Source organism: Contarinia nasturtii, unplaced genomic scaffold (genome assembly GCF_009176525.2).
Source record: "Contarinia nasturtii isolate CC-2019 unplaced genomic scaffold, AAFC_CNas_1.1 Cnas_scaffold_810, whole genome shotgun sequence".
NCBI lineage: Eukaryota > Metazoa > Arthropoda > Insecta > Diptera > Cecidomyiidae > Contarinia > Contarinia nasturtii.
In genome coordinates this window covers 3234108-3261996 of record NW_022198157.1, presented here as the reverse complement: position 1 = coordinate 3261996, position 27889 = coordinate 3234108, and the positions used below count along the sequence as shown (strand labels likewise).

Below are 27889 nucleotides of genomic sequence, written 5' to 3'. Positions count from 1 at the left end.
TGATGTGTGTGTAGTGGGAGAATGGGGAATATGGCGGAATTACGTATTTTTATACATACATAGATGCATACGTGTACACGGATTAGTCAATCACACAAACACTGACACAGTTGGACAACCAAAGACAATGGAGCATGTATTGAGGCGTACGGGTTTATGTGTATTTTAACGACACTGGTAGTCAGTTTGAGAGCAGTATACGGCATCACATTCAATACCAATGAGACAGTGAGACGAAAAATGTGGAACAGAACGTTTGTGGTCTGTGCGATTTTTCCCTGATTAATCGTCGATGACTTCATGACCACTAAAAAACAAACTTACAAAACGTCCAAAGAGTGTGAAAATTTTTAAAAAATTCAAACGTTCAAGCAAAACATTTTACGGAAATGCAGTGTATTTGATTTGTGTGATTTAATTGAGTGTATTGCATTGAAATTATACACGGAACAACAAAACGGAAAGTTAAATTTCTCCATTCAAATTACGTAGAAATTATCGATATCAGTTCAAGCGTACGTATAAAGTCGGCTATCTTTTATAATTGTTTTTGTTTTTGTTAATTGATTAGAAATAAAATTCGGCTGTGTCGTTGTTTTTATTTGTGTGCGTGTGTGTGTGTGTAAGAGAGAGAAAGATGATGAAATAAAGGTCACAAAAATTGATTGAAGTTATTTAAATTATACTTTTTTTCGGCGCAATTTGATATTAGTTAATGGATGATAAATGTTCTTTTTTTCGCAAGAAAATGAATTGAATTTGATTGTAATTTTTCGTGTGTACGTATAAATTTTTGTTTGTTTCGGTGCGTGTACAATTCTAATAAGAAATTGTATGTCTTCGTTCAAATTGGATTTTTATTTTGATGAGTGATGGTACAATTGAGTAACAAATTGTAGTAGTTGTATCGTGTCAAAGTTCATTGAATTCACCAAGTTAACTGAAAACGTTAGTTAAACTGAAATGTTCTTCACTTCATCGCCAAAAAAAAATCTTGGGCCAAAAGCAATTCGTCGTTTTTGTTTATAAATGACAAGACTGCATTCTTCGCAAAATTCGATCGACGGAAAAGAGTGTCACTCTGCTACAACTCAACGAAAAAGTATAAAGTCACGATTTTTCGATTCTTTTTTCACTGCTATACAAGTGAAAAAGGTATAAATACATACGAAAAACAAATAGAACATGGGCTGTTCTCTCTGTCGCGCGCACATTCATGCATGGGCCAACGAAACACCCGAATTTTTTTTTGTTTTATTGCGTTTAAAACTGTCGTCATTTTGTGAGTGTGCTCGAAAAATGGTCCGTGCGCGCTATAATTAGACCTGAAACTACTCATTTTCGTACACTGGAGGAACTCTTCTAAGATTAAGCTGATCGAGCTTCGGAATGTGTTGTGTGTCTTTTTTTCCTTCTGTTTAAGACACATACGACAAAAAAAATTACATAGAGCTCGTCTAGATATCGAATTTTTTTTCGTATGCACCATACCATATCATCGACTGCTATCTATTTTGTTTTTCATACAAACACAGTGAGTCAATAGTTTTGTCTAATTCCGGAAAAATATGCACAATTTTTTTTTCGATTGGGTCAAATATTTACCTTGAACAAATGTTCTAAAAATTGTCTCGTGACAAAATAAATCACATAAAACCAATTTAAAGACGGCGTGTGTGTGATGAATCAAACCAATAAATTTTTGTCGTTCAAATCGAATATTCACGAAATTTGACAAAATAAAATACGCAGAAAATGACAAAAGATATTATTACCGCACGCGCCTACGATAATAATCAAAATTGAGGAACAAACGACAATAAATGTGTAACCAACATTAAGATTTGGTTGAACCATTCGATTTGGTTGATTTTGCCTATTTCGTTTTGTAAATCTCTGTCTCTCTCTCGCACTCCGAATTCAATGTGCCATTGAATACAATTTATGCCATTGTTCACTTTAAAATTTTAGTCAGTGTGGCCCCGTTGCATGCACAACCCATTCACATACCAAGTGTCGGTGTTGCTCTCTCGCTAGCCTATGAACTATGTATGTATACACGATGCGATAACTTGAATATTTCAGTGTACGATGCCATGAACATAATAAAATACACAAAAATCAACAGCCAAAAAGACTAATCATATTGTGATTGGTATGTTCCGTATGTGCAGCACCCACTTAAAATCTACGGTGACGTAATGAATGTTAAATAGAATTGTCTTGTCATTTCAATGCAAATGGCAGAGTCGTTGATACGATTCCAAATTTCGATGTTTGTGAATAAAATACCGTTTTCATAAATGCCATATTTGATGTTGGTGTTTAGTTAACTGATGTTGCCATATTGAATCGAATTTGGTAAGGCTTACTTTTAATCGGCAAAGGTAAACGTTGTTTTGGCACAGAACAAATACCGTCCCGATAACATCGAACGATAATAATAATGGCTGATAATTTTTATTGTTTCAGTAAAATCATTACAAATACCGTGAGGATTACGGTGTGTGAGTTCCCATTGGTATTGGCTCATTAGCTGACCGACAAAGACCTAGTATAAACACGTATTATTTGCCAAATGAGCAAAAATGCGTCACGATAAATAACAAGAATACATGCACATCTCATATACGTACAGAAAGCACACATTTTATAAAGTCAGATGCACATTGCCATAGCAGCTACTCTATCTCCATTCGTCTCATTTAATTGGCGGGCCAAATGTATGTGTGTCTCATACAGATTTCAAATACAATTTACGGTTTTCAACCTCGTTTGTCGTGAACAAAAGTGAGTCGTGGTTTCGTTTGGCTGAGCTCATAGATAATCGTGTTTTGATTCATACTCGTGTATTTAACAATTACGTCATTGTTGCTGAGAAAAATGAGCGTTGATGACTCAGGTGACACACAAATAAATTACACAAACCTTTCTGCCGTGTGTAGCGCCTCTGGTCTTAACTTCTCTTCTATCTCTATCTCTCTGTGTGTGCCTCGCTGGTTTTTTTTCTCGCGATGAACAGATCAATTTTTTTCTTCATCATTTTTTTTTTTTTTTGAGTATAATAATTAATTATGAGATTTCTTTCTCAAACCAACCGACCAATGTGTTGAAATGTGATTTCTATTTTTGTCTCTGTCACATTTCTGTCGAATCACAGTAGCTAAAAAGTGCAACGAAATTCCATTGTGACTGACATTTTAGCGATAATAAAGAAAATTGATGATATTGCTTGGATTCTCGATTAAACCAAACATTTCTCGAACTTCTCTGCCTCATTAAGTCGGACGTCCTCTGTAAAGTGGGTGAATTTTTGCATTTTATTTGTTGTTGTTTAACTTTTTATTGTGACAGATGATTTTTACGCATAGGTCACTCTTGATATCGTCATTTGTTCGTTTGTGAATGTCGTCAAAATTCGCTGTTTTAAAATGCAAATTATATTTCTTTCACAAATACACACACACACAAAATGAACCGAAAGAGAGTGGAAGAGAGATAGAGAGAAAAATACTTTACCAACTGGTTGTTTTTATGATTTTATCTTTCGGACATGCATTTAATGAAGTCAGCAAAGCCACGTTTTATCATTGTACGGAGTCAATACAATTCACACCCATGAATTTCTGCGAACACCATCAGTACTGATTCATTATAGTTTACACAGAAAGTGTATGCAGATGAAGCAAAATCAAAATTCTGGAGTTTGAAGTTAAAAAAAATCACTTGAAATAAAAGTAGAGCATCCAGTGTATTGCGTGTTGAGGTGGTGCAACATAAAGTTCACTGAATGGCAGAAAAAAATCCTCTCAATTTGTGCGAATACGCACATTCAATTTGAATTTTTTATTTGCCTTTGAAAATTATTAACGGCCCAGCGCACGAGTTACCGAACAAAAATCCAATTCACCATTATGCTGATTGAAAAGGAAGTCGATATAAAAACAAACCCAAAAAACCTAAACAAATCGAAAGAGAGAAAAAAATATATGTTACTTCGCTCCAAATGAAATTCACTGAATTTCAAATCGAATAAAGCGAACGCAAAATATACAAAATAAATGTGTGTGGGAGCCAAGCAACTTTGGCTTTGAAAAATTCAGTACAACAGTGATATTACGTGTTGTTTCGATCGCAAACGATATGCGCTTATAATGTGTATATATAAAAACTTACCATTTCAATTCGGTTCATGTTTTGCCATTCACTGGGTGTTTTACCATGCATGCGCTTCATGTTATAGAAACATCTCGCATTTTGATCTTTTTTTTCCTTCTAATTTATGACATGGAATGGCATCGTTTACATATCTGTAATATGTGACACTAACATCGTGTGTGATGTTAATGGCTCTCTGCGCCAAATTTGAAATGACTTTAAGCACATACACACGTACGAACACACACACACACTCCAATGCCTGAGAATATGCCACAACTTAATATCTTCAAGTTTCGAATGTACAACTTACTATGTGCTCAAATGTAATGTTTCTTTTCAATATGTATGTTATACTTGCGATTTTAATGCGTTGTGTATGATCTCCGGAGTGTTGTTTATGTACTTGTACATTGTAAGTGCAAACAGCTGACTTTCGCAATAGTGCCTTCTTGCCACTGCAACTCCTTCGCAACGATGCCATTTCTAGCGTTCAAATGTCACTGACATTTCAAAGTGAACAGGTCAAATCCATTTTCTGTCATATTACGCGAACATATTAACACGCAAACGGCTCTTACGTGAATGATTCTTTTCCAGTCACTTTGCGGCACATGTGTGTCATTTTAAAGAAACAATATTCTTTTGCATACATACAAATTGTATGAATACGCAAAAAACTGAAATTCAATAATTGATCCTGTATGAGAAAACCAAAATTCTTAACCGTGATTTAGGTCAATTGCAATGAAACGGCAAATTTCTCTGTCGTTACAAAAGAAAAAGATAGAGCATGTGTGTGTGTGAGAGAGCGAGAGAGAGAGTGATATAGAAAGTAGTTTATTATTCTACTCTGCTATTCTGTCAGTGAGCGGTGAATGGCGTGCATTTGCATATTTCAAACATAAACGCTAAACAATGAAAATGTTGGAGATGCATGAATTATGAGCTATCGTACAAAATTTTCATCATTTATTGTTATAATAAAGCGAAAAAGCGTTATAAATGATAAACGACCAATTCGAGCTGATGATAACTTAATTTCCGTTTGCGTGCTCCAATGACAAACTATAAATTTTTGGTCGTCCCAATTTTCCGATTCGTTTCACGTTTCGTGATAGTTTTCGGTTATATGAACATTTTGAATTTTCTTCGCCAACCCAACAAATTTACTAATATATTTTCGCTGTGCATTCGAGCAAAAATCAAAATCACTCCATTTAAAAATCACCGACTCATTTCGATTGACGTGAACGAAAACATCATGAGACGGGATTTGCTCATACTTTGCGCGAATTTTGTTACATGTTCAACTAGAGGGCATGGCACACATAAAAAAGAAGCCACTACTTTCGTTTCGTTTGGTGTGCCAATCCATTGTGAAAATAAATGTAAATATCCGAAATTCCACGCAAATTAATATCAAAGTCGTTGGTTTCGTTGTGATTTTTTATTTTTGTATTCGAAAACAACGCAACATCTAAATGTACTGTATGGTTTCGAATTGCATGAATTTCTGCGGCTGGCTACAGAGATAGATAGATAGAGAGCGAGAGAGGGAGGGAGTTTTAGACAAGCGCCAATGACAATTCAAAAGAATGTGTTGTGTGTTATTGTACACTGAACGGCACGAGCGCGCGTGCGGACATTCTGTGGCTTAAAGTGTTGAATCGGGAATGTTATTTTTTGTGCTTCTTCTATTTTTCTAGCGACTGCGAAAAACACACAAACAATTTTATAAGCAAAAAGTAAAAGATTGAAAGATTGTCTCTCTCTCTGTGTGTTTGAGAATCTGGCGTCATTTTCTATAATATCAAAAACATTTTCATCTATAATTTTTCTTTCTTCACATTGCTCGGAGATGAAAGTGAGTTCTTTTTTATCGTGAAACAGAGTGAAAAAATGTGTCACTGAAATAACGGATAGAATGAAAAAATATGTTGCCTCGACACGATTTTATCACGATTTGAGATTCTATTTAGGATTGAGTAGAGTGTGTTTTTATTCGAACGTTCTTTTTAATCGTTGATTCAGGCCACCGTAGTACAAGCACCATAATCAGATGGTCATTTTTATCTATTGACTGTGTGTGTATTCCGGATTATACTAGCTTAAGCAATATACGATCCAGTGAATCCATTTGGATTTTTAAATTAAGTTTGCATCAAAAATGTGTGGCAGTTAAACCACGCGAAAAAAACTACCATTTTGGCTAGCATATACCACTTTTTGGGGCTTCAATCTAAAAATCGTTTGCTATTCATAGATCAACATTCATTGGATTTTATACCAGGAAATGCAATTTTATGTACTCATCCGGAAAAACCAAATGAAAAACGACACACAAGTACACAACGGACGCATCCGCTTGCTCTCTCTCTCTCTCTCGCTCGTTTTTTTCTATCTACCATGTAGATGCGTACATGCGTATGTTGTTGTTGTGCAATGTACATAAATCGCACCGTGTACATGCACATGAAGATGCGCTCTCTGTGTAAATGAACGCGGTAAATAAATTTCGAGTTAATTTACCTATTAAATAATAAAAAATCACTCTCATTTTACACCAGATGCCGACAATCTCTCGCTCTTTATCTCTCTGAGCTCAATCGATCCGTGCGACAGAAAAAAAATGTTCCGGCCAAAAGCGAGCGAGAACGAGGTGGGTGAGAGATTTTGCGCGAAATTTTTTTTGCGCATCACAATAAAAGTTAACTATGTAAATAATATGTCTATTATAATGTTTATGGGGTGTATTTTTGATCGTTTACGACATTTTTGACTTTGTTCTGCTCTATTCGAGATAGAGATATAAACCCTCTTTCGAATAGATTTTTTTAGAGACAAACATTTTTCGAGTTTATTTTGTCTAATTCGTTGAATTTTGTTTTCGCTCGCTTGCCAAACACATAATTTCATCAAAATAATCATGGGAAAACAAATTGAAAACAATTTGCAAAGAATTAGATGAAGTTGTAAGTTAGAAAAGGCGACAGAATCAACGAGAGAGTTCACAGATTTTTCACACAATAGTGTCGGCGGCGTCTCAAGTGAAAAAAATCTGGGGCCTTGTCGTTGTCGCTGGCACAATATTTATCAGCTGACTAAAGACGGAGGGAGGAAGAGAGAGAGAGAGAGAGAGAGAGAGAGAGATGAGTTTACAAGTTAGATATTGCGGAGCGAAATAAATGTCTAAAGAAAACGAGCAAAATCAAATTTTATGAGCTGAACTGAGCTGATTCAGTGTACATGTAGAATGTCGGAATAATATATATATCCATATTCATCATCTAATTTTCAGAAGGCTAATATCGTGTACGTGCGTGCATTCTGCGATATGTCATCGAGAGAGGTTTTAGAATTGAACATTTCAGCAACGACCAACAACATGAGCATGAACATAAACATTTGGAGCATTAAACAACGGAATTGCATGGTGCACAGAACATGATTTTATTTCGATTGATTTTATTTATGAAGTTAGAGTGGCACTTATGATGTATCAAATTTATTCAAAATTTAAATTACTAGTTGAAGTACCACTTCTCAATCCAATTCGATGCATGTTTTACAGAGAGATTTCGAGCAAAGCGACGACTACGGCGACGACGAGAACAAAGGGCCCGAATGTTTGAGCGTAAATTGGAAAATTGCACGAATTCAGTCCAAATCGATATTTATATATTAGCAACCAATGTATGCGTCTATAAAAACGTGCTACAGTAGCGCACTCATTTGAATACATTTAAATAATGCATCTGCGCCTGATGAACGGGCTAATGACTCAACAAACATGATAGACGCACCAAAACCAATTCAAAATTTAATTATGTCTGAATTAATTATATGCGCCAGCAGCGTAAAAGAGCAATACACACGGTCTCTCGCGCGAATTCTAACTTCGGTTAAATCATTTTCTTTCTCAATTGTTTTTGCGACTGAACAAAATTTGGTGTATGTGTTATTGTTTTTTTTCGCCGAAGAAATAACAAACAGCAAAAATTCATTCATTGCACTCGTTCGTAGGCAGAGTCATTCGACCGCTTTTTACAAAATAGCTGCAATTAAAGTGTCGTATGCAGTTTTCACATTTTCGAATCATGGTTTTTATGGTCGATTGGTTAAATATTATTTACGCGATGTTACAGAGAGTAACGACGGTTCAAAAACAAAATAAATTTAAATAAAAAATCACTTCGGCCAAAATGAGCGTGTGAGTGTGTGTGTGTGGTTCTTTAAATGCGAATCCAAAGCTATGCGAGTTGCACATGCGCAATCCAATTCGTTTGTGTTTTTCATTTCTTCTTTTTCGTTTTGAATATTACTGTGATCGAGCAAACGGCACTAAATTTTCCGAAATGTTACGCTACAAACGAAATAATCGTTACGCGCCCCGACATCTTAAATAACGATCGGTTTGTACGTATTCATTGCTTATGCTCTCGAAAATACATGAGAATCGAAAGAAAAAAAAAACAAAGTGAACAATCGTCAGCCGTAGACGAATGCAGTATAGACACGTTCCCGTAAAGAAAAGAGTGAGATATCGTTGAATTGGCGTAGAAAAAAGAGCGTTGTTGAAACGAGACGAAATTAAATTCTATTTTGGTCGATACAATGAGCACGCGCACATTCGATCAATTTTCAGTTTAGAAGCAATGAATGTTATATTATGAGGTTTTCGGTTCGTTGGTGCTCGCGATCACCGACTAGTGTTTCTCGTCCATCCGATCCACATCAGAGACAGTTTTTTTAGTTCAACATTTCATTTAGTTCATTTTAGTGTTCGTTTAGCGTTTTCAATCGACGAGAATAATTTATTTAAAAAAAAAAACGTTTTTTAATTTCAAAAAGTGCATTTCTTCAATTTTATTGAAAATATCAATCGATGCAATCGTATATGCTGTTGATTTGATTGTATTCGGATTTAAAATTGTTTCACATCGGATTATTGGTTTTATGCCTGCAGATATATGCGAAAAGTGTAACGAAAAAAGATATGGGATTAAAAAAAGAGATAGAGAAAAACGAGAATCAGTGTAAAATCTGTATCAAGTGAATATGGTGAAAAGGTGTGATTTATCGATGAAAATACACATTGAGATTTGTATGTAGCACAAGTGATTGGCAAGCGTATCGAACGAATCATATTTTTTTTGTCGAAAGAAAGCTATAGAGTGAAAATGTATCCGCCATTTTAAATTCATTTCCTTCTTTTTTCTCTCCCATTTTCGCTCGTTACGTGCTCTCTTTCTCTGTCGACTAAGCTAAGCAGCAAAATCTAGCTCGCAGATTCAAAGTTCACGAACACACTCTTGCTCATAAATAATCGATTGATGTATGCACTACAAAGAAAACGGAACATTCAACGCTAATATACGATTGGCACAAGTGTTGTGAAAGTATCACTTACTCATTAAAAATGTGACATTGATAATTGGCATATGATATTGTTAATAATATGCAGTGAATATGCGGATTTGAAGTAATAACGGAAATATTATTGATTTTTATTTAAGTCAAACCAAGGACGACGGTAAGATGCACTTCAATCAACCTCATTAATTCAACGATTTGTTGTGATGATAAACACTGAAGATTTTGTGCCAATTTTTCTGACTCATCCACTGCACCCAATTTCTTAAGCTTTTTCATTGAAATCTCTAGCAGTAGCACTTGAATTACCATTTTAAAGGAATCTCTCAAGACCCATTCTCTGCCACTTTCAGTTCGATTCAATATCCTTTCATCATTTCGATGCCGTTGCGCCATTTTATCGTATCGTTACTCGCTTTGCAAAATGGTATCAATTTAGAGCATCCGATAAAAGGAAAATGATAAGAAGTTGAATCACACCATTTATTAGAATGCTTGAAAATATAATGACGGAAAGTGCATAAAGACAAACGAAAATCATATTCATTCTTGACAGTCTTTAATTCCACCGCCTTAAGAATATTTCAACTCTATTGTTTTCATTTTGAAATATTTTGCCATGTAATGATGTAAAAATTGAGTAAAACTTCTTTCCGATAAGTTTTTTTTATGTGATATTTCGTTGAGCAATTGAACCGACGAACAATACCCCAAATGCGAATTCAAGAGATAAACTTCTTCATTTCAATTCGTTTTGTGTGTTGCGTCGATTCTGTGGGATTGTGTGAATGCATGTACTGGTGATTTTGATCTTATACTCTGTGCTATAGTTGGTGAACTTTTGGCATCCGTTGTTATATATCTGAAATATGTGAAAAGTTATCTGTGCTGTCTTGTAGTTGCCGTAACAAACACGTTCACTTGAGATCATACAACCGTTCAAATTACGAAAAACCAACTCTGTTTGTATTGTATTTTGCCATTGGCATGCATTCGACTGCATTCGATTCACTTTTTTATTCGCCTATACTTCTTCTATAGTATAGAGATGCATAATATATTGTGCAATGATGGATGTGCTCTCGTATTTTCCTTGCTATCGTTTTCGGTACGGTGTGTTTTTATTTCATTTCCGTAAATTTTCTCGGGCGAAAAAAAAATTCAGACAATATATTGAATTAACTGGTCAGTTGAGCTGACAGTACGTTAGCCAGCTAAATGGGCTAAAAAAATAGACGTTATTGTTTTAATGATGAATCACTTTTCTTGTTTTAATAGAAGTGATTGTTCATTATAACAATAACTTCTATTGTTTTAGTCCATTTAGCTGGCTAACATACTTTCAGCTCAACTGACCAGTTAGTTCAATATATTGTCTGAAAAAATTCTCTTCAGTATTTTTCTCGATTCTTTCTCCTGACATCAAGTTACGTTACATAATTCAACTGAGAAAGAGCGAACGAGAAAGAAAGAAACAGAGCACGAAAGACAGAGAGAGTGTTTGATGTAGAAAGTAAAGGGAGAATGTATTATAGTGAGCTCAGTGTTTTGTATTTCGAATGCAATCGTATAAATGATTTTTATGAATTTTTCATGAGCCACAGCCTGGTGTGTGTGTATATTTTACGAGATCAAATGCCGTTTGCATATGGAAATTGAAAATTCAATATAAATGCCATCAGAAAAATGGAAATCCAACCGAATAAAAAGATGAAAAGTACTCTTGCCGGTGAGCGCAATCGACTCTTATCTGTTTATATGAAACTAACTCAATCACTTTTTGTTTGGAGTTGAGTTTGACTTTATGCTTAAATATTCGACGGGTCTTTTGGAGAAAAGCCATTAATTCCATTTTCCATTTTAATTTTTCAGAGAAAGTTAAAACCATATATATAAATCATTCGATCTCTGGCGAAAAATTCTTCTCGCTCATCGACAGTGCACCCAAAAAAAACTTACAAACAATTGAAACTTACCACATAAATGCATTTGAAGGGTATTAATTATAATTAATAAACAGAACCTTCAAATACGAAAAAAGAACTATTCGAGCGCACAATTCAATGGCCTGCTCTCACTTTTGAAGTTCAAGAGTGTTGATGTCGTCCTGCAACAAATGTAGAGCCAACAGATTGTGTGCTGCGTTTTCATCGCGTTATTATATTCGAAATCCAAACAACACTTCGTTTTTAATATACACTACTTTACTTTAAATGGACGGTGCCTCGTTTTACGACTATCACATGCAATAAAAGTGAAAATAATATTCAGTTCGTTGTTCACGTTTTTCTTCTTTAGGTTTTTTTTTATTATTATCTATATACAGAAAAAGGGACGGGCTAGAATTAAAAAAAAACTACACTTTTTCTCTTTTGCTCGATAATTGCTTATGCATTTATTTCACTTTTATGTGTGTGCACACATTTGCAGTGTGTTACGTGCACCTCCAGAAAAACGTTGAGAAACAGAGAAAAACGACGCAACAAACATAAAAATTAGCCTATGTGTGTGTGTATAATGGTAGAACGGAATATATTTATAGCTACTGTGAAAGACGTGAGCCATTCGCACTTCACGTTTTTACGCCACTATTAGCCTCTGAATCGATTCTATGGCTCGATACTCGTCGTGTTGTTGTTGTTGTTGTTTACTTCTTTTTTTCTGTTCATAGATTTTCTTTTTAACTATGAACTTTAAATACATTTCGGTTTTTTTTTACTTTTCTGTTTTTGTTTTATATTATTTTCTTCGGAATGTCCATGTGGCAAGCACGCACGGCTGCTGCCGAGAGTGGCAGGGAAACCATTCACAGTTGCACACTACACGTGAGGAATAAAGTTACTCAATTTTCTTTTAAATATTGCATGAATGCACGAATGGCTGTGTGTATTGTATGGAAGCAGAGGTGATTTTAAGTATTTAAAGCAATTGCCGGGGATATTGTACGATAACAAGGCACACAGCGTTATATATTGCTATTGTTTTCATTCACTTTATCTCTCTTGCATTTCCGATTTATGTACATACAAATATCGTTTCGAATTCTCGCGATTTTCTCACACTCCTTCACCCCGCATTGGGTGTAAGGGTGTGTCTTTTACTTTGATTTTCAAAATAAATAGCAATTTCTCATTCATAAATTTCATTTTTGTCATATTTGTTCTCAATTTTGTGGTAGCTTGTGAAACCGAAAATTGCTTTTAGTGCGCACAAAACTTTTGTCATTCATGTTGATCGAAAATGGCACTTAAGAATGTTCGGAGTTTCAGTTTGTTTATATAAATTATGATGTAGGTTTTGAGCTAAAATCTACTTTCGAAAATATCTTCTATTTTTCTTATGATTTTCATTCGAAGCGAAAGATATCTGACTAAAAAAACCACTACGAATAACTTGGTGAGACTGTTTTTCTCTGAAAAAAATACCATCAATGAAATTCGAGGCGAATAGTAAAATATAATTCTCAGTGAACATTTCAATGCTTTTCGGTCTTTGAAATCAATTTGTCACGATGATATTTTGTGGCTGACACACACAAAAAAAAAGAAAAATCGACTAGGCATTGAATCTGTCTTTATTGAATACAAACAATTTTGTGTTTTTTTTTTGTGTACGATGACAAACGAATCGGTTCTGGTAGATTACATTTGCAAGAGATGAAAGAGAAATGAAAAATCAAGAAAAAGACGAAACTACAACAAGAAGACGCAATCAATTTATGAATGTCTTGATGTGAATTATGTTTCAAAGTCCACACATTGCAAATGTCTTTGGCTTTTCGATTCATATTAAAAATTACTGTACGAACGAACGCATTCTGACTTCTCTCTTTTTTTTCAAATATAAATGGCACATACCACAAAATGAACACGTACATCGTAGCGAAAATTTATCACCGCTTCATAATTCATGTGCTTTATATTTGGATGAGGCTACGCGCAATGAATTTGCAATACTAAACGACGGCAACCAAAAAAAAAATCGAAGAAAATCTTAATGAACAATGAAAATTGGCAATAAAAAGAGTGCTTGTTGTAAAAACAAGAATGTGCATTGTTTGATGTTGATGAGATGTTTTGAGTGTGTGTTCTCTTTCTTTCGTTCATGTAATTTTACATGATGTAAAACAAGCGCATTAACATTTGCTTAAAATTCTAAGCGAATCGACATTTGTGCTTCATTTGGATTTCGAAATTAAAATTTTTCTTCCGTCTTGGCACTTTCGGTTAATATACATTTCAAGAGCGCCATTTGTCTGATCCGACAATTTTTTTTCTGCGATTGAATCATGACGAAATTCTCGGAAATGAACAAATCAATCAACTAACGCAAACTACTCTCCACATGATTGGATTGCAATGAAGCAATCGGAAAGAGAAGAAAAGCGAAACAAACACTCATGAGTATATATCTCATAAATTCAAAACTCGTTTCAAATTTCAAGTGATTGGGTCTTTTTATATTCGTTATGCTTTCGATTTTGCAAAACCTACTCATTCAAGAATTGGGAATTGTTTCGCATTCACTTTTGTTGTTCGAGCATTGCACGTGATTTTCATTTCACGTCTTGAATTGATTTGCTATTTCTTATCTTTTTTATTTTCGTTCTATTCAACATTCGATATTATTCGAACGGATTTCGCACTTATGTGCATACATATATTTATTTAAGGCGATTCGTGTTGGTGTACGATTACAAATCATAGCCACAAGTTGCACTGTCATCTATTACGTCAACTACAGCTATTTCGTGCGCGCACACACACACACATAAAAGGAGACTTTGCAATTGTAAAGTGTGAATTTTTATGGTTTATTTGCATTATTCAACAATGATGAATTGGCATTTTCTCTCTGCTCTCATGCTGTTCGATAGATTGCACAAATCTCAAACTCACATAAAATATCCATAGAGCACAGTTCTTTGATTTGGCGCGTTCGTTTCCGTTTCGGGTTGACATTATAATTTTTTGCGTGCTCGAATTGAAGACAAATGTTGTTGAAGCTCAAATTAAATTGAGCTGTCGCTTCAGTGACAATCACACAAGTGAAAAAAGCTTGTACAAACATTCACGTTCGTTTTTTTTTGTTGTTATTTGTATTGAATTTCATTTTCGCTCTCTTCATTTTCTGTTTGCATTTCTGACATCGTAGATTTAATTTTCGTAAATATACGGATACATTTCTGGTGCTTTTATTGACAATTTGCTGTAATTTATCATGATATGACACTCAGTCGAATACCAATAAATTTGACAAAAATCATACCACATTCAGTTGATTGAAATGAATTTTGCTTTTTTTTCTTCACAGAAGTCCATCAGACTGGAGCGGAGGATAAAAAAGGACAATAAATTTTAAAACAGTATACTAGTTAATTAGGTGATCAATAATATTTTAAAAATGGTGATTGGAGAGAAAGACGAAAGCACACAGCCTGGTGCTGTAACACAAATGCCGCCAGCATCCATTGATAATATTATGAGCGGCATTAGCAATACTGGGTCAGTCAAAATGAATAACCATCGAAAAAAATTGCGACAAAGGTAACTGACCTCACTCACATTAAATATCCAATTACCCATCAAATCAATCTGTCTCAATTAACGTTTTTCATAAACGAAATCCATTTAACTAACCAAAACTCGGTTTTGTTTGTTTTACTCGCCACAGGTTTGATATAATTAAAAAGTTGGGTCAAGGTACTTACGGTAAAGTGCAATTAGGAATAAACAAAGAAACGAGTCAAGATGTTGCAATTAAAACGATAAAAAAATGCAAAATCGAAACGGAAGCCGATTTGGTGCGCATTCGACGAGAAGTTCAAATTATGAGTTCCGTTCAACATCCAAATATTATTCATATTTATGAAGGTACTCTTCATTTGACATTTTTCAATGGTACTTTAGTTTGTACGAGCGATTCATTGTCGGTTTTCTTTTTTCGCTCTCTCCCGCTTTCTCCTTCTGCAGTGTTTGAGAATCGCGAGAAAATGGTGCTAGTAATGGAATTTGCTGCCGGCGGTGAACTTTACGATTACTTATCCGAACGAAAAGTATTAACGGAAGAAGAAGCACGACGAATTTTTCGACAAATTGCCACAGCTGTGTATTATTGCCACAAACATAAGATCTGCCACCGAGATTTAAAATTAGAAAATATTCTGCTCGACGAACATGGCAATGCCAAAGTGAGTGAAATTCTTTATTTGATCAACAGAAACTAGAAAAAAAGCACTTTTCATTTTTATTCATGTCTGTGCGGCCGTCTTCTTTTGCTTTGAAAAGAAAAATTATGTCTTTCCGATATCATTTTATTTTGAAGAAAATGAGACATAACCCACAAGAGACATTTGTCATACATATTTGATAATACTAACACATGCATTCATATTTTATTGAGATAGATTGCCGATTTTGGTTTGTCAAATGTGTTTGAAGAAAAACGACTGTTGGCCACATTTTGTGGTTCACCACTGTATGCATCACCGGGTACGTACATCATTTGTAAACTCAATTCAATTTCGTTTTTCTTCACATTTTTTCAATTTCTTCAATAATGAATGAGTCTTCTTTGTTTTTCGATTGCAGAAATTGTGAAAGGAACGCCATATCAAGGGCCAGAAGTCGATTGTTGGTCGCTGGGCGTTTTATTGTATACGCTAGTTTATGGTGCGATGCCATTTGATGGATCGAATTTTAAGCGTTTGGTTAAACAAATTAGTGCTGGTGATTATTATGAACCAAAAAAACCATCAAATGCATCTCCGCTCATTCGAGAAATGCTCACCGTTTGCCCAAAACGTCGAGCAACCATCGAACAAATTTGCAACCATTGGTAAATATCAACCAAAGTTTTTATTACAAATTTTCTTGTTCAATAAGATCCCTTTTCTTTTCTTCAATTTTCATTGATCTTCGATTCATCAATCATTTTTATATTCAATTATCGTTTTTCAGGTGGGTGAATGAAAGTTATACCGAATGCTGTTTGAATTTAGCTGAAGAATTGGCGAATCAAACTCCGGTTCGATTAGATGTACTGCTATCATTAACACCGTCGGCTGTTACCTGTGAACAGTTGGTTGTTCCGAATCCGCATGAAGTCGAGAACAAACAAAATGTCACCCGAAGCATGTCAGTGGGTTCGATTCGTGATATTGGTGATATTGCCAATTCAGAAGCAGAGCAACGCATCATCGAAATGGTTGCTGCTGGCGGTGAGGCAGCTTTGGCTCCATCACCAACGCGAACAATCACTCCATCGCCCAGCATGGTGCCACAAGTCAAACGAAAACCAGAAAATACCATTTCAACCGAGTCAATGACCGGAGTTGCCGGAGCTCGAAAACGTGATAAACCAACCGAACAAATAAAAGGTACACAATCGAAATTGTCGATTAGCGAAATAATGGACGTTGATGAAAGTACACAAAATGAGGAGCAAATGGAAAAGAATGTTGCTGAATTGTCGTCATCTACATTGGCCGATGTCGTCGATGACGAATTGAAAAAAGACGAAAAGTCAGTGAAAAATAAAAGCAAGACTAGTTCCGATACAATTATTGAAGAAGTGCCACCGAATGCATTGCAAAAAACGCAAACCAGCGAACCAAAGGCACCGAAAACGTTCCCAAAGACAAAAACAACGGACTTAAGTGAAGTATCTCGTGCTGCACCACCAGCTGAACAAAAATTGGCCGATGAACCAAAACCAAGCACCGAACGAAGAAAATCTCGCATAATGGAAGTAGCCGAACGTTTCGAAGCAGCAGCCGCTGCACCAACGGAAAAACCGAAAAAAGTCATTGTTAAAAAAGATGTTGAACGTAAAACATCAGCACCAAAACCGACAACAACATCAACACCAGTGGCTGAGAAACAATCAAAACCGGCAACAAATTTACCACAACAAAGCAGCGATAAAACGCTTGAAATTAGCAAAGTCAAGAGCGAAATGGCTTCGGCGAATTCGAGTGCACCAGATGTTGATTTGACAAAGAGTGATTCGAAAACTTCAAATTTATCGCTTGAAGAGGCACGACGTTCAATGGAAAATTCGATAGCATTGCTCAATCAGGCGCGCATGGAGTCCAGCAACGAAGTGGATCAGCTATGTGCCAAAACGGAAAATGTTGCTGTATCCAGCAAACAAGACGAGGGTGAGAGACAAAGAAAATTGAAAACTGCTCGTGAAATCATAGGGAATGCTATTCCACGATTTAGTGGCATGGGCAAGTTTTATAAACGCATTGGCCATTTTCATTGTTAACCTAAATTCCATTAAATTGTTTCAATAGGTGTACGCAAACCTCCAGTGCCATTCGGCGCGAATGGACGTTCTATTTCTGGAAGCGTTGTACCAACTCGTAACGTTGCAACGCCGCCCGATCCAAGATTGCATGAGCGCGAATCACCGCTTAGCATTTACAATTCGAGACGTAAGTTTTAACAATTCGTGCATTTTTTCGTAGAAATCCACACTAAAAACTCATGTTTTTTGTTTGTTTGATCCGAACAGCGGCGGCGGCGGCAGCAGGTGAACAAGGCGTCATTGGAGAAGAACAACCAAAAACTTCTGATGTTACATTGAAGTCGGCCACTTTACCACGTCGCAAGATCGGAAGGTAAAGTTTTCAATTCCGCCTAATCCTTCCCAAAAAAGATACAAAAAACTGATTGAATTTGTTAATTAATTTCAGACCTGATGTAGAGCAACAACAACAGTATCATCCGACATATAATCCAGTATTTGCGACATCTGGAGCTCGTGGCGGTATCACTGATGCACAATCACAACAGCAACACAAGCCGAAAGAGCATTACATCCCAATTCAACGAGTGGGATATGTAGCCAATACGTCATCTAGTCAACGATCAGTATTGTCGCGTCAATCAACCAATGATTCTGATATATCGGACACACAAACAGCGTCTACCGCAACAATTGGCACTCAACCGTCGTTACAAACATCGAACTCATCACAACCGATTAAAAAGAGTCCACGCGAATTCATAATTCCGATTGCAGTTGAAGGTGGCGGTTTTGTAACACCACGAGCCGGTAGCCTTGAGCCATCCGAATCGAATCATAGTACAAGCACCGCATTTAGTCGTTTCAGTGGTCGACCGCGCAAAATTAGTTCTCTGTTTAATGATTCAGAAGATGAATCGATCAATTCACCGTTCCATCGTATGCAACGGCATACGTCAATCGGACGAGACAGTGATACCGAAACAAGTCAACCCACAACCGGATTCACATATCGTTTGCGCAGTACTCGACCATTTAAAAAGCTACAATCTGAAGGAAATGACTCAGGAAGCTCTGGCGAAGAAGACGATGATGATGGTTTTGAAATTTTAACGGCTGAAAACCTTTTCTCAACTCTTTTGTCACGGGTAAGTCGATTGACCCTTTGGAAAGCGAAATATAAAAAAAAAACGGTGTTTGAATATGTTGCCTTGGTTTTACTTCAACAGGTTCGTGCACTAACCAATCGCCTCAATGTAAAAGATGACCCGACCAGTGATTTTCCATCAGCACGTTTTCTCAATAATTTTCCAACGAATTTTCGTCAAAACAGCCCATTCTGGCAACATGACCCCTTTACTAGGTAAAAACCGTTTGTGCCAATCAAATTAACGTAATGTTTTTTGTTCGTTTTCTTTTTTAATTACTTGCCGGTTGTGGCTGCAGCTTTATATTTATTCGGCTTGAAGTCATTTTCGTTCGATTCAAGAGCTTCTGATTTAAGAGAAAACAAATTTTTAAAATGTTGAAATTATGCGCTTTTTTCTATCGATGGAATGACTTCTACGCGCACATATCTCCACTAATTTTGTGGTCATTTGACTAACTAATGGACCGTTTAATCAAGACATATTTTATTTTTATTCGCCCCTCCCAAAACATAAAAAAAACCAATCAAAAGCTAACCGCATTAACCATAATAACGTAATATTTGTTCTTTCTTTTTCCGCAAATCAATCAAATTAACCCCCCGTTTTTATAAAACACACACACACAAATACACATTCAAAATAATAAAAAAAATCAGCAAGCAATATACTTACTATAGCGAATCAGTCGTAACAACAAAAAGGGAAATGTAAGTCAATTAAAATATCTTAAATTTTTGCTATTTTTTTTTTTTTCAAATTCAATTTTACCGTTTTTAACCCTCACTAATAATAATCATTTGAATTCACTTTAATACGGGGGCCATGTCGATGACAAATTATGTTGTCGTTTGATTTCTTTTATTCTTTCATTCGCCAACGTCGACGACGACGTCAAAACGACGGAGATCGGGCATTTTATGGCCGGTGTGCAAAAATGCTTTTTTTTATAACTTAATTTGCCTACGCTGATGTTTTTTTAAACCAGAACTCACTCAATCAAGTGCCTTTTTATAATTGTATTACTAACCGTGGTCCGTGTTGTAATTATTTTCATTTTATTCGATGTTCGTGTACATTGCGGTGTGAAGCGATTTCTTTTTTCTGTTCATTTGTTGTGGTTGCAATCAAATAATGTACATTTTTTATTCTATCATTCGCATTTGAATTGTTTAAATTGGCGCTAGTCCATTAAAGATTTTTCACCTCATTATCACATTCTCATTTTTGTTGTTTGTATGCCAAACAAATAGCTGTTTGTTGAGCTGTCGCTTTTCGAGTGTTGATTTTTGTGTTTGATTCTATTGCGTTTGCATTTCAAAAAACAAATGAGAAGAAAAAAAAGGAGAAAAATAAATGTCGCTCGGCTTCGCATAAACACCTCTAAGTCGATTATTATATTATTGCTTAACCGTGCACAAAAAAGCGCTTCTAACTAAATTGTTTTGCACCTCAAATATGACATTAAATGACCATAACCTGAATAACTCTGCGGTGAGTGCAATTTTTCACTCAAAACGTTTGGTTTTTGTTTGAACAACAACTTCTTAACAGATGATAGAAAAAACAAAGACAAAGATTTCGTTTCTAACGATTTACTTTGTTTTGTTTGGCATTGATTCTCCTCTTTGGCCAAACGTTTTCGATTTTCGATCTACGACTGCAGATTTATATTTAAACATTACACACGCAAGTGATTTATGGATGACACTTGATACGACCACTTTTTCGAATTTCTGAATCTTCTCATCGCGATCTCTTCCGATCTTGTACACACATCTCTCTTTCTTTCTTTCTTTCTTTTTCTCAATTTTCTTTTTCGGTTAGGAATTTTCGCAGTATTTTTTAAGTTTAGAGAATATTTTGAACCAGAATAAAAAAATGTCTTTTGTTTTATAAGGAAAAAAAACCAGATAAGAAAAACAAATGAAATGGTGCTAACATTTTTGTAATATTTTTTGTTTTTTCTTCTTATTATTTTCTTCTCTTTTTCTTTTGGCCAATATAATTTGCAGTCGTTTGAACAGTTCGGGTGCATGGCGTCACAGCATGACTCGTGACCTTGGTACAGACATTGATTCAATGAATTCTGTGTTCTCGCCTCGAACCGGAGCCACATTGCCCAAAGGTGAATATCCCTTCATTCATTTTTCGAAACAAAAAAACACACAAACACATACAAACACATGTAATCTGAGTAGCTAAACGAAGCCAAAATGCAAACGATGCCAAATTTGTAAAAAATCGATTTCACACTAACACAGAAAGACAGAAACGATTGAGCGCAGTGATTTCCAATTGCAAAATAAGAAGAGTTTAATCTAATCTATTTTGTGTGTGTATATTTACCAATTGTTTTCTATTTAGCTTTTCTAATTAAACATCAATTTGTTTTTGTAGTTGAACGCATAGTGTTTCTTTAAGATTGCATTTTTATAAAGGAAAAAAAACAACAACCAATATTTAGTGTTTTACTTCCAGTTCATGTTCAAAATAATTGTTCATACATTTTATTGAGTTTTTCGTTTTGCGCAATAACAATTGTATAATTCTATAAATAATCCTAATTTTGCGCTGGATTTTAAAACTGTGCGCATTTTTTCGTTTCGTTTTCATATTAATAACCAAAATACCCTTTTAGATTAGAAAACAAAGACAATTTTCGTAAATACCGATGATGAATGATCAAACTGGAATGAAAAATTTTAGCGGTAGAAAATTGTTTAAGTCGCTCTTTTTGCAAATACTACTCCCCTCAAATCATAATAATCATATACTACTCATTTCATTTGTATTTTTTTTTTCGTTGTTTTTTGTACTTTTTTGTTTTTGACATGATTTTTCTTTCCCGTTATTTATTCATGCTTGCAGGGGGATTGCGCATACCAATAACGCATGCTCAAAATTCTAGCAGTCCCTCTGTCGATACACAGCCACAGCAACAACCCGATCAACAGAAATAATAACCGCCAAAAACAATCAGAACATTTTCTGTTTCGATTGAATTGCAACCGAATGAAATGTGTGGGAGAGAGAGAGAGAAAGAGAGAGAGAAAATCTCAATTTTCGCTGCGCGTAATATTCGATCCAGTATCATCCGAATTAATAATCGCCTTGCGGAGCCAAGTGTGTCATAATCTAAAACCAATTTACTATTTTACTAAAACCAAAATCAAATCAAATAAAAAAAACCATAACCAAAATCATAAATCAGCTACCAGAGTATGTGCTACTATCGATTGTCAAGTTACCTTTATTGCGAGCAAAAAACAGCACGTGAGTCGATTTTTGTTATTTGTTTTTGTTTACAATTTTTGTTTTTGTTTTTGTTGATTTACATTCTGTTCTATAGCCGTTATTCACACAACAACTTCTCGTATTAGATTAATGTTTGAGCCTTGCCTTAATCGGACTGTGTCTTAATGAAAATGTTTTATGTTTAGATGTTACCCAATAATATGAATGTTGTGCAAATTTTAGTCACACTCAATTTTTGTGTTTGCAATCGTTTTTCTTTCTTTCTAATTCCAATTGATGTGTATCCATTTTATTGATGCCAACCAGATGGTAAGTTAAGCCATTTCGATGTTTGCGGTATATTTTGCTTGAACATTACTGTGCGAGAGAAATGGAATGAAACTCATTTAAATTACAATCTATCATCGAAAAAAGAACAATAATAAAAAAATACAATTATTTCGGTAACATATTGAAATAAATAAATTTTCTTTTGTTTTTTTCTTCTTTTTTTTGTTTGTTTTCTATTGCAGGCGCAAAATTTAGGTCAAGTGGCGAAAAAAGTTCAAACTTACAATCGAATGAATACAGCAACAACAGTACCAACAGCACCACCACCCCCACAACCACATCCGAAAATCCAACCAATCAAAACGACAATAATTTGAAGCAACCAAATAATGAAACATTAGATTTAGCCGATCTCGATTTATCACAATTACGACTCACCAAAAAAGATTTAGAAACATTGTCGTCAATCACACCAAGTCTACCGAAACACTTTCAAGATCAATTACTCGCTCAATTGCCACCGAATCAGGCACGAAAACTCTCCCGAACGCTATCGATGCAAGCATCGACACGCACACCAAATATTTACAAACGTAGTTTAAGCAGTGGACGAGATGGTGGCATCGAAAATACCGAATCAACCGCATCAAAGACACCAATTCCGGAACATCAAATTGATGATTTGAAATTCGGTGCAAACGATCCAAAATTCAATGGGATGGATCCAAATGCAACTGGAAACGAATCGTCATTGTTGTCGTTTGATCGAAACTCTGTGCTGCGACGAAGCATGTCACGTGGACGAGATCCAACTGTACACAGACGCAGCACCAGTGCTCTTCGGAATGAATATCCAAGTCGCATGTCATATGCCGGTGACTTACGTGCCGACTACAAGCCAAATGATTCTGTGGCCAACAATCGATATCGCCTAACTGATTACACATCGGGATTGGGAACGTCCGCTTTGAGACCCGAATATTATTCAAAACTTCCATTGCCAACATCGTCTTCACCGCAAAAATCACCATCAAATGAAACACTCGATTCACCATTCCGAAGACGGCATTCATCACGAGGATTCTCACGATTTTCATCACGTCCCGACTTTTATGGCAGTTCGTCAAGCATTAATGCGGGCGACGATGGCAATGCATTGCTCAAAGTGCGAGGTGAAAAAGAGCGTGAAACTCAAAGTGTGTTACGTGAAATACGTGAACGCAGTCGAGATAGATCCAAAACAACTCCAAGTAAAAATGAAACGAAACCACGCGAAGGAGAGAGTTTACCAAGTGGCGATGCATGTTCAACGCACAAAGATCATCGCAGAAAGAGTAGTATACCAAATATTCGAATCACCGTTGATAAACAAAATGGTCGCATTTATCATGCTCGAAATAAGAGCATGGAACGTTGCTGTGACATTGATGACGCGGAAAAAATTGATGGCAAAGAGAGCGGCCACATTCGTCGAGCAAGTATGACAAATGCGGCTCGACCTCCGAACTCGGCGAATGAGGCTAGATCCAAGCAAACGGCGGCCGAATTCACCGATGACATTCTCAGTGAATTGGTTCGACGATCAAAGGACTACACTGAAAATGGTGATTTGCCACAGAAAACGGAGAAAAAAGATGAAAGTGGAACAGTTAAGAAAATTAAAATCAAGTCAAAAGATGGCAAAAAAATGAAAACCAAACCCAAAACCGCCGAAACCGGTGAGCAAGAGTCAAAAGTGACACAGAATAATGAACAATCGAATGATGTTCAATCGGTTACACTGCCATTACCAAAATCATCGAAAATTGCGCGACGTATGTCGTTTCCAAATAAAGACGATGGTGTCAGTGATAAAGTCAACGATCGAAAGAGTGAAATTATGGAGAAAAAATGTGAAGCACCAGAAATAAATGTGAATGTACCAAAGTCAAATGATGCAAAAGAAACAAAAACCTATCCGAATTCCAAGCTAACACCACCGAAGGAGGTAAGCTTGAAAATAAAAAAGTCCACAAATTCCAGTGCAACATCGACCAGTCGAAATGCCATAACCGCCGTCATGGAAAAATTTATGGAAAAGAGTGCAGAACGCTTGTCACCGGGTAAAACAATATCGGCCACTAAAGTCAAGAGTGAATCGGGCGAAACATCGCCGCCAAAAACGAAAAAGAAAATTAAGGTTGTGAAAAAATTGGTGAAACCGGAACAATCGCCAACAAAAGAAACTAGTCCCAAATCAAATGAAACTTCCAACGAAACATCGCCAGTCAAAGAGAGAAAATCACCGGAAAAGAAATTAAAATCCGGATTTCTGTATACGATTGGTCAAAAGTTTGAGAAAATGCGCGAAAATAGCAAAAACAAAGAGAAAGAAAAGAAAATTGCCAAAACAATTGATGCACCAATAGCGGCTGCAAGTGAAATCGACATAAAATTGCCGATGCATTGTGAAAAAGAATTTCCAAAAGATGTTGAAACCGTGCAAACCATAATAATACCGCGACGTGTAAAAGATGGCCAAGGTGAAATCATTCAAAAAGAAGAAATCACAATTCGTCAAATTGATTTACCGTCGTCGATAAGCGCGAACTCAATTGGAAAAGGTGAACAACGTAAATCTCGCATTGATGCTGTTATTCGTAATTTACGCGAACGTTCTGTTCCGCACACGGTTCGAAGTGAAAATCGTACAGATTTGGCAACGGAATCAGCTCTACTAAAGCGAGCGGTTAGCGTTGAAGACATGACAAACGGTGCTGTCAACTTCAATAAACAGGGCAATGTAAACAAAGTACTTGGACTGTTTAGACGTATTGAAAAAGAGCATCAATTGCAAAAGCAGCAGCATTTGGCCGCAAATGGTGAATCATCGTCAAAGGAACGGCCCAAATCCGGTGGTTTTGTGGGCAAAATGAAGAAAAGTCGACCATATTATACAGGTGCCAAAAGTGATACGATTATTACACTAACTGATCAATTTGAACGTCAATATTTGTGCGAACGAGCGAATCAGTTGAAGGCTGAGAATTCGACAGCATCGAGTACGAAAATTCCATATTTACGAGCATCAAGCATTTCAAAAACGGATTCACAACCAATTCAATCGAACAGTTTTGAATTTGTGGCAAATGGTACTAAAGAGAAGAGCACTTCGAATAATAGCATCGATGAGAAAGTAAGGGATATTAAACATGTCAATGAAGCGATCAAACCGCAGATTCCAATTGTTGATGTGACAAATAGTTCGTTAAGTGAAAAGGAACGCATTCGAAACAATAGAAAGGGTCTGGTGTTGGACTTGAGTAACGAACAATACAACGATCATTTTAAGAAAATATCGAATGATTCAAGCAATAACAACAACAACTCATATCACTTCAATAGTTCAAAATCATTTGGCGATCAGTGCAATGGATCGAATGAAAATCATGTTAATAACAATTTTGCTGGCAATGGTAATTATTATCCACAATTTTATCCACATTCCGATCGAAACCATGAACCATTCACACCAACCTGTGAGCTAAACACGAGCTACTCGTCGGACGCACGAAGTGTGCGAGATGACTGTGAATCAACGTCAACATTTTTGTCACCAACCGATGAGCCGGAACTTTGTTTCGATGATTGGTCAGCTTGTTCTGGTATGCATTTTTCGTCTGTTTTTTTCCTTTAAACCTTTCTTTTTAATATTAAATTTTGCTCCAACAGGTTCAACTGACGATCATATGCCGTTGCATCCAAAGCATTTGAAATACGCATCAATGCGAAATCAGTCAGAGCAAAATCACAATCAAATGCCATCAACATCTACTGATCCAGCTCCGTCTACACCATCTGACTCGGAAAGCGTGATTGACCGAATAAAACGTCGAAGCTATTATTGCCGTTTCAACGAAAAGAAACCAAAACGAACGAGTTCAATTGTTGGACCAAGTGCACAACGGGAATACTACCGTGATATGGCCGCTAAATCCAAGTCGAGAGCATCTGATTATCTGCCATTGACACCGAATGGATATCAAACAGAGAGTGATGGCAGTTTTAGCCGTGGCGGCAGCAAATCGCCCACACCAATGAATGTACCGACTTCGATATCACGTGCAAATACACCAAGTTGTTATTCAACTGCCGATGAAAGTGAGAAATTTAAACAGCAACCATACCATTACCATTTCCACCATCAACGTAGTCAAACTCCCTCACGATCCGTTAAAAGTCCATTCGAACCAAATGATTTACCCAAAAATAAATCGAGCGAATATCTTAATTTAAGATCGACATTGACATCACCGCCGGCTTCAATATCGGTTTCAAAATACTATTCCAATCCAATCGGAGCCACCACATCATTACCAACAAGCGACTATCAACACAACGGAAATCGCTCATATTCAATGCGAAATTCAACCTACGACAGTTTGACAACACCCATTGTCTATGGTTAGTTTTTGACAATTCTACCATTTCGATTCAATTGGTTTTTTTTCTTTTCAAATTTTAACGCTGTTCATTTTTCTAAATTGTTGCTTTTTTTCTTTTCTTTATTTTCCTTATTTTGTTTATGTTTTTGTAATTGTGTTCGATTAATCAGACTTTTCACTTATGTAAAAATGTTAATATTCAGTGTACAAAATTCATGTTCATATCCAAACGACCACATTCTTTTCTTCTAAATTCCAGGTACTTATAATCCAAAACGTCGAATGTCTACATCCTATTTGGCTCCGTCAATTGTGGCTGCAAATAGCACGAATGGTTACTTAAGCTCGCCAAAAGATCATTTGAGTACCAGTTGTTATGCAACGCTCGGACGAAGCAAGCCAAAAGCATATGATCGTTCGATCACAATGTTGGACACTGGATCCATAGCACCCACATCGATACTTACAAAACGGTTCGGCACCACAAATTCAACATCAGATAATCCATATACACACTCACATTATCGCCCTATTCATGAGTATGGTGGTCATTTTAACAGCAGGTATTTCCTTGTTTAACCTTGCACTTGATCCCCTACACATACCATAAATATCATTGGTCATGAATTCAGAATTATTATTTATGAACTAAAAAGAATCAATTCGCTTTTTATAGATCCAGTTTGCGTTCACCAACCATAATACAAAGCTCTAGCAGCAATGTTTAGACTTCATCCCCTCGCAAATGACATCAACATTTTATCGACAATGTTCAATCAAAACAGGAAAACAAAACAACAACAACAACATCAAATTAACCACTCATAAAATACTCAAAACCGTTACTGTTCAGTCATTTCCATTCATAATACTTGATATAGATTAATATACTCGAAAATGAAAAAAAGCAAAAAAAAAATGTGAAAACGCAACATCGGAAATCATTGAATATGTGGTTTTTTCTGATTTTATGATTTTTTTATTCGAATTTTACACACATAC

At 36.0% G+C, this 27889-nt stretch overlaps 1 protein-coding gene across 9 annotated transcripts; it reads left to right on the top strand.

The window, feature by feature from the left end:
• The first annotated feature begins 215 nt into the window (after positions 1 to 215).
• LOC116342192 lies at positions 216 to 27806 on the top strand. 9 transcript variants are annotated; one of them, XM_031769703.1, is made up of 18 exons: positions 8957 to 9265; positions 9426 to 9694; positions 14848 to 15080; positions 15208 to 15407; positions 15507 to 15724; positions 15941 to 16025; positions 16125 to 16371; positions 16494 to 17767; positions 17834 to 17974; positions 18055 to 18160; positions 18236 to 18935; positions 19017 to 19150; positions 19595 to 19645; positions 20951 to 21063; positions 22706 to 26107; positions 26175 to 26906; positions 27147 to 27450; positions 27564 to 27806. In XM_031769703.1, exons 3-18 carry the CDS (start codon positions 14938 to 14940, stop codon positions 27613 to 27615), a joined length of 7902 nt encoding a protein of 2633 aa, XP_031625563.1. In that variant the 5' UTR covers positions 8957 to 9265; positions 9426 to 9694; positions 14848 to 14937; the 3' UTR covers positions 27616 to 27806. The 9 variants fall into 9 exon arrangements, with proteins under 9 accessions (XP_031625566.1, XP_031625570.1, XP_031625562.1 ...); XM_031769706.1 differs by lacking the exons at positions 8957 to 9265; positions 9426 to 9694 and adding an exon at positions 216 to 515 and having other exon boundaries at positions 14851 to 15080; XM_031769710.1 differs by lacking the exons at positions 8957 to 9265; positions 9426 to 9694 and adding an exon at positions 216 to 515 and having other exon boundaries at positions 16494 to 17695.
• Positions 27807 to 27889: the final 83 nt, after the last annotated feature.

Bases quoted from the DNA above. Each gene is read 5' to 3' on its own strand.
- LOC116342192 (XM_031769706.1), top strand. From the start codon at position 14,938: ATGGTGATTGGAGAGAAAGACGAAAGCACACAGCCTGGTGCTGTAACA. The intron at 21,064-22,705 runs GTGAATATCCCT...TTTCTATTGCAG, and splicing joins CGGAGCCACATTGCCCAAAG to GCGCAAAATTTAGGTCAAGT. The intron at 26,907-27,146 runs GTTAGTTTTTGA...TCTAAATTCCAG, and splicing joins GACAACACCCATTGTCTATG to GTACTTATAATCCAAAACGT.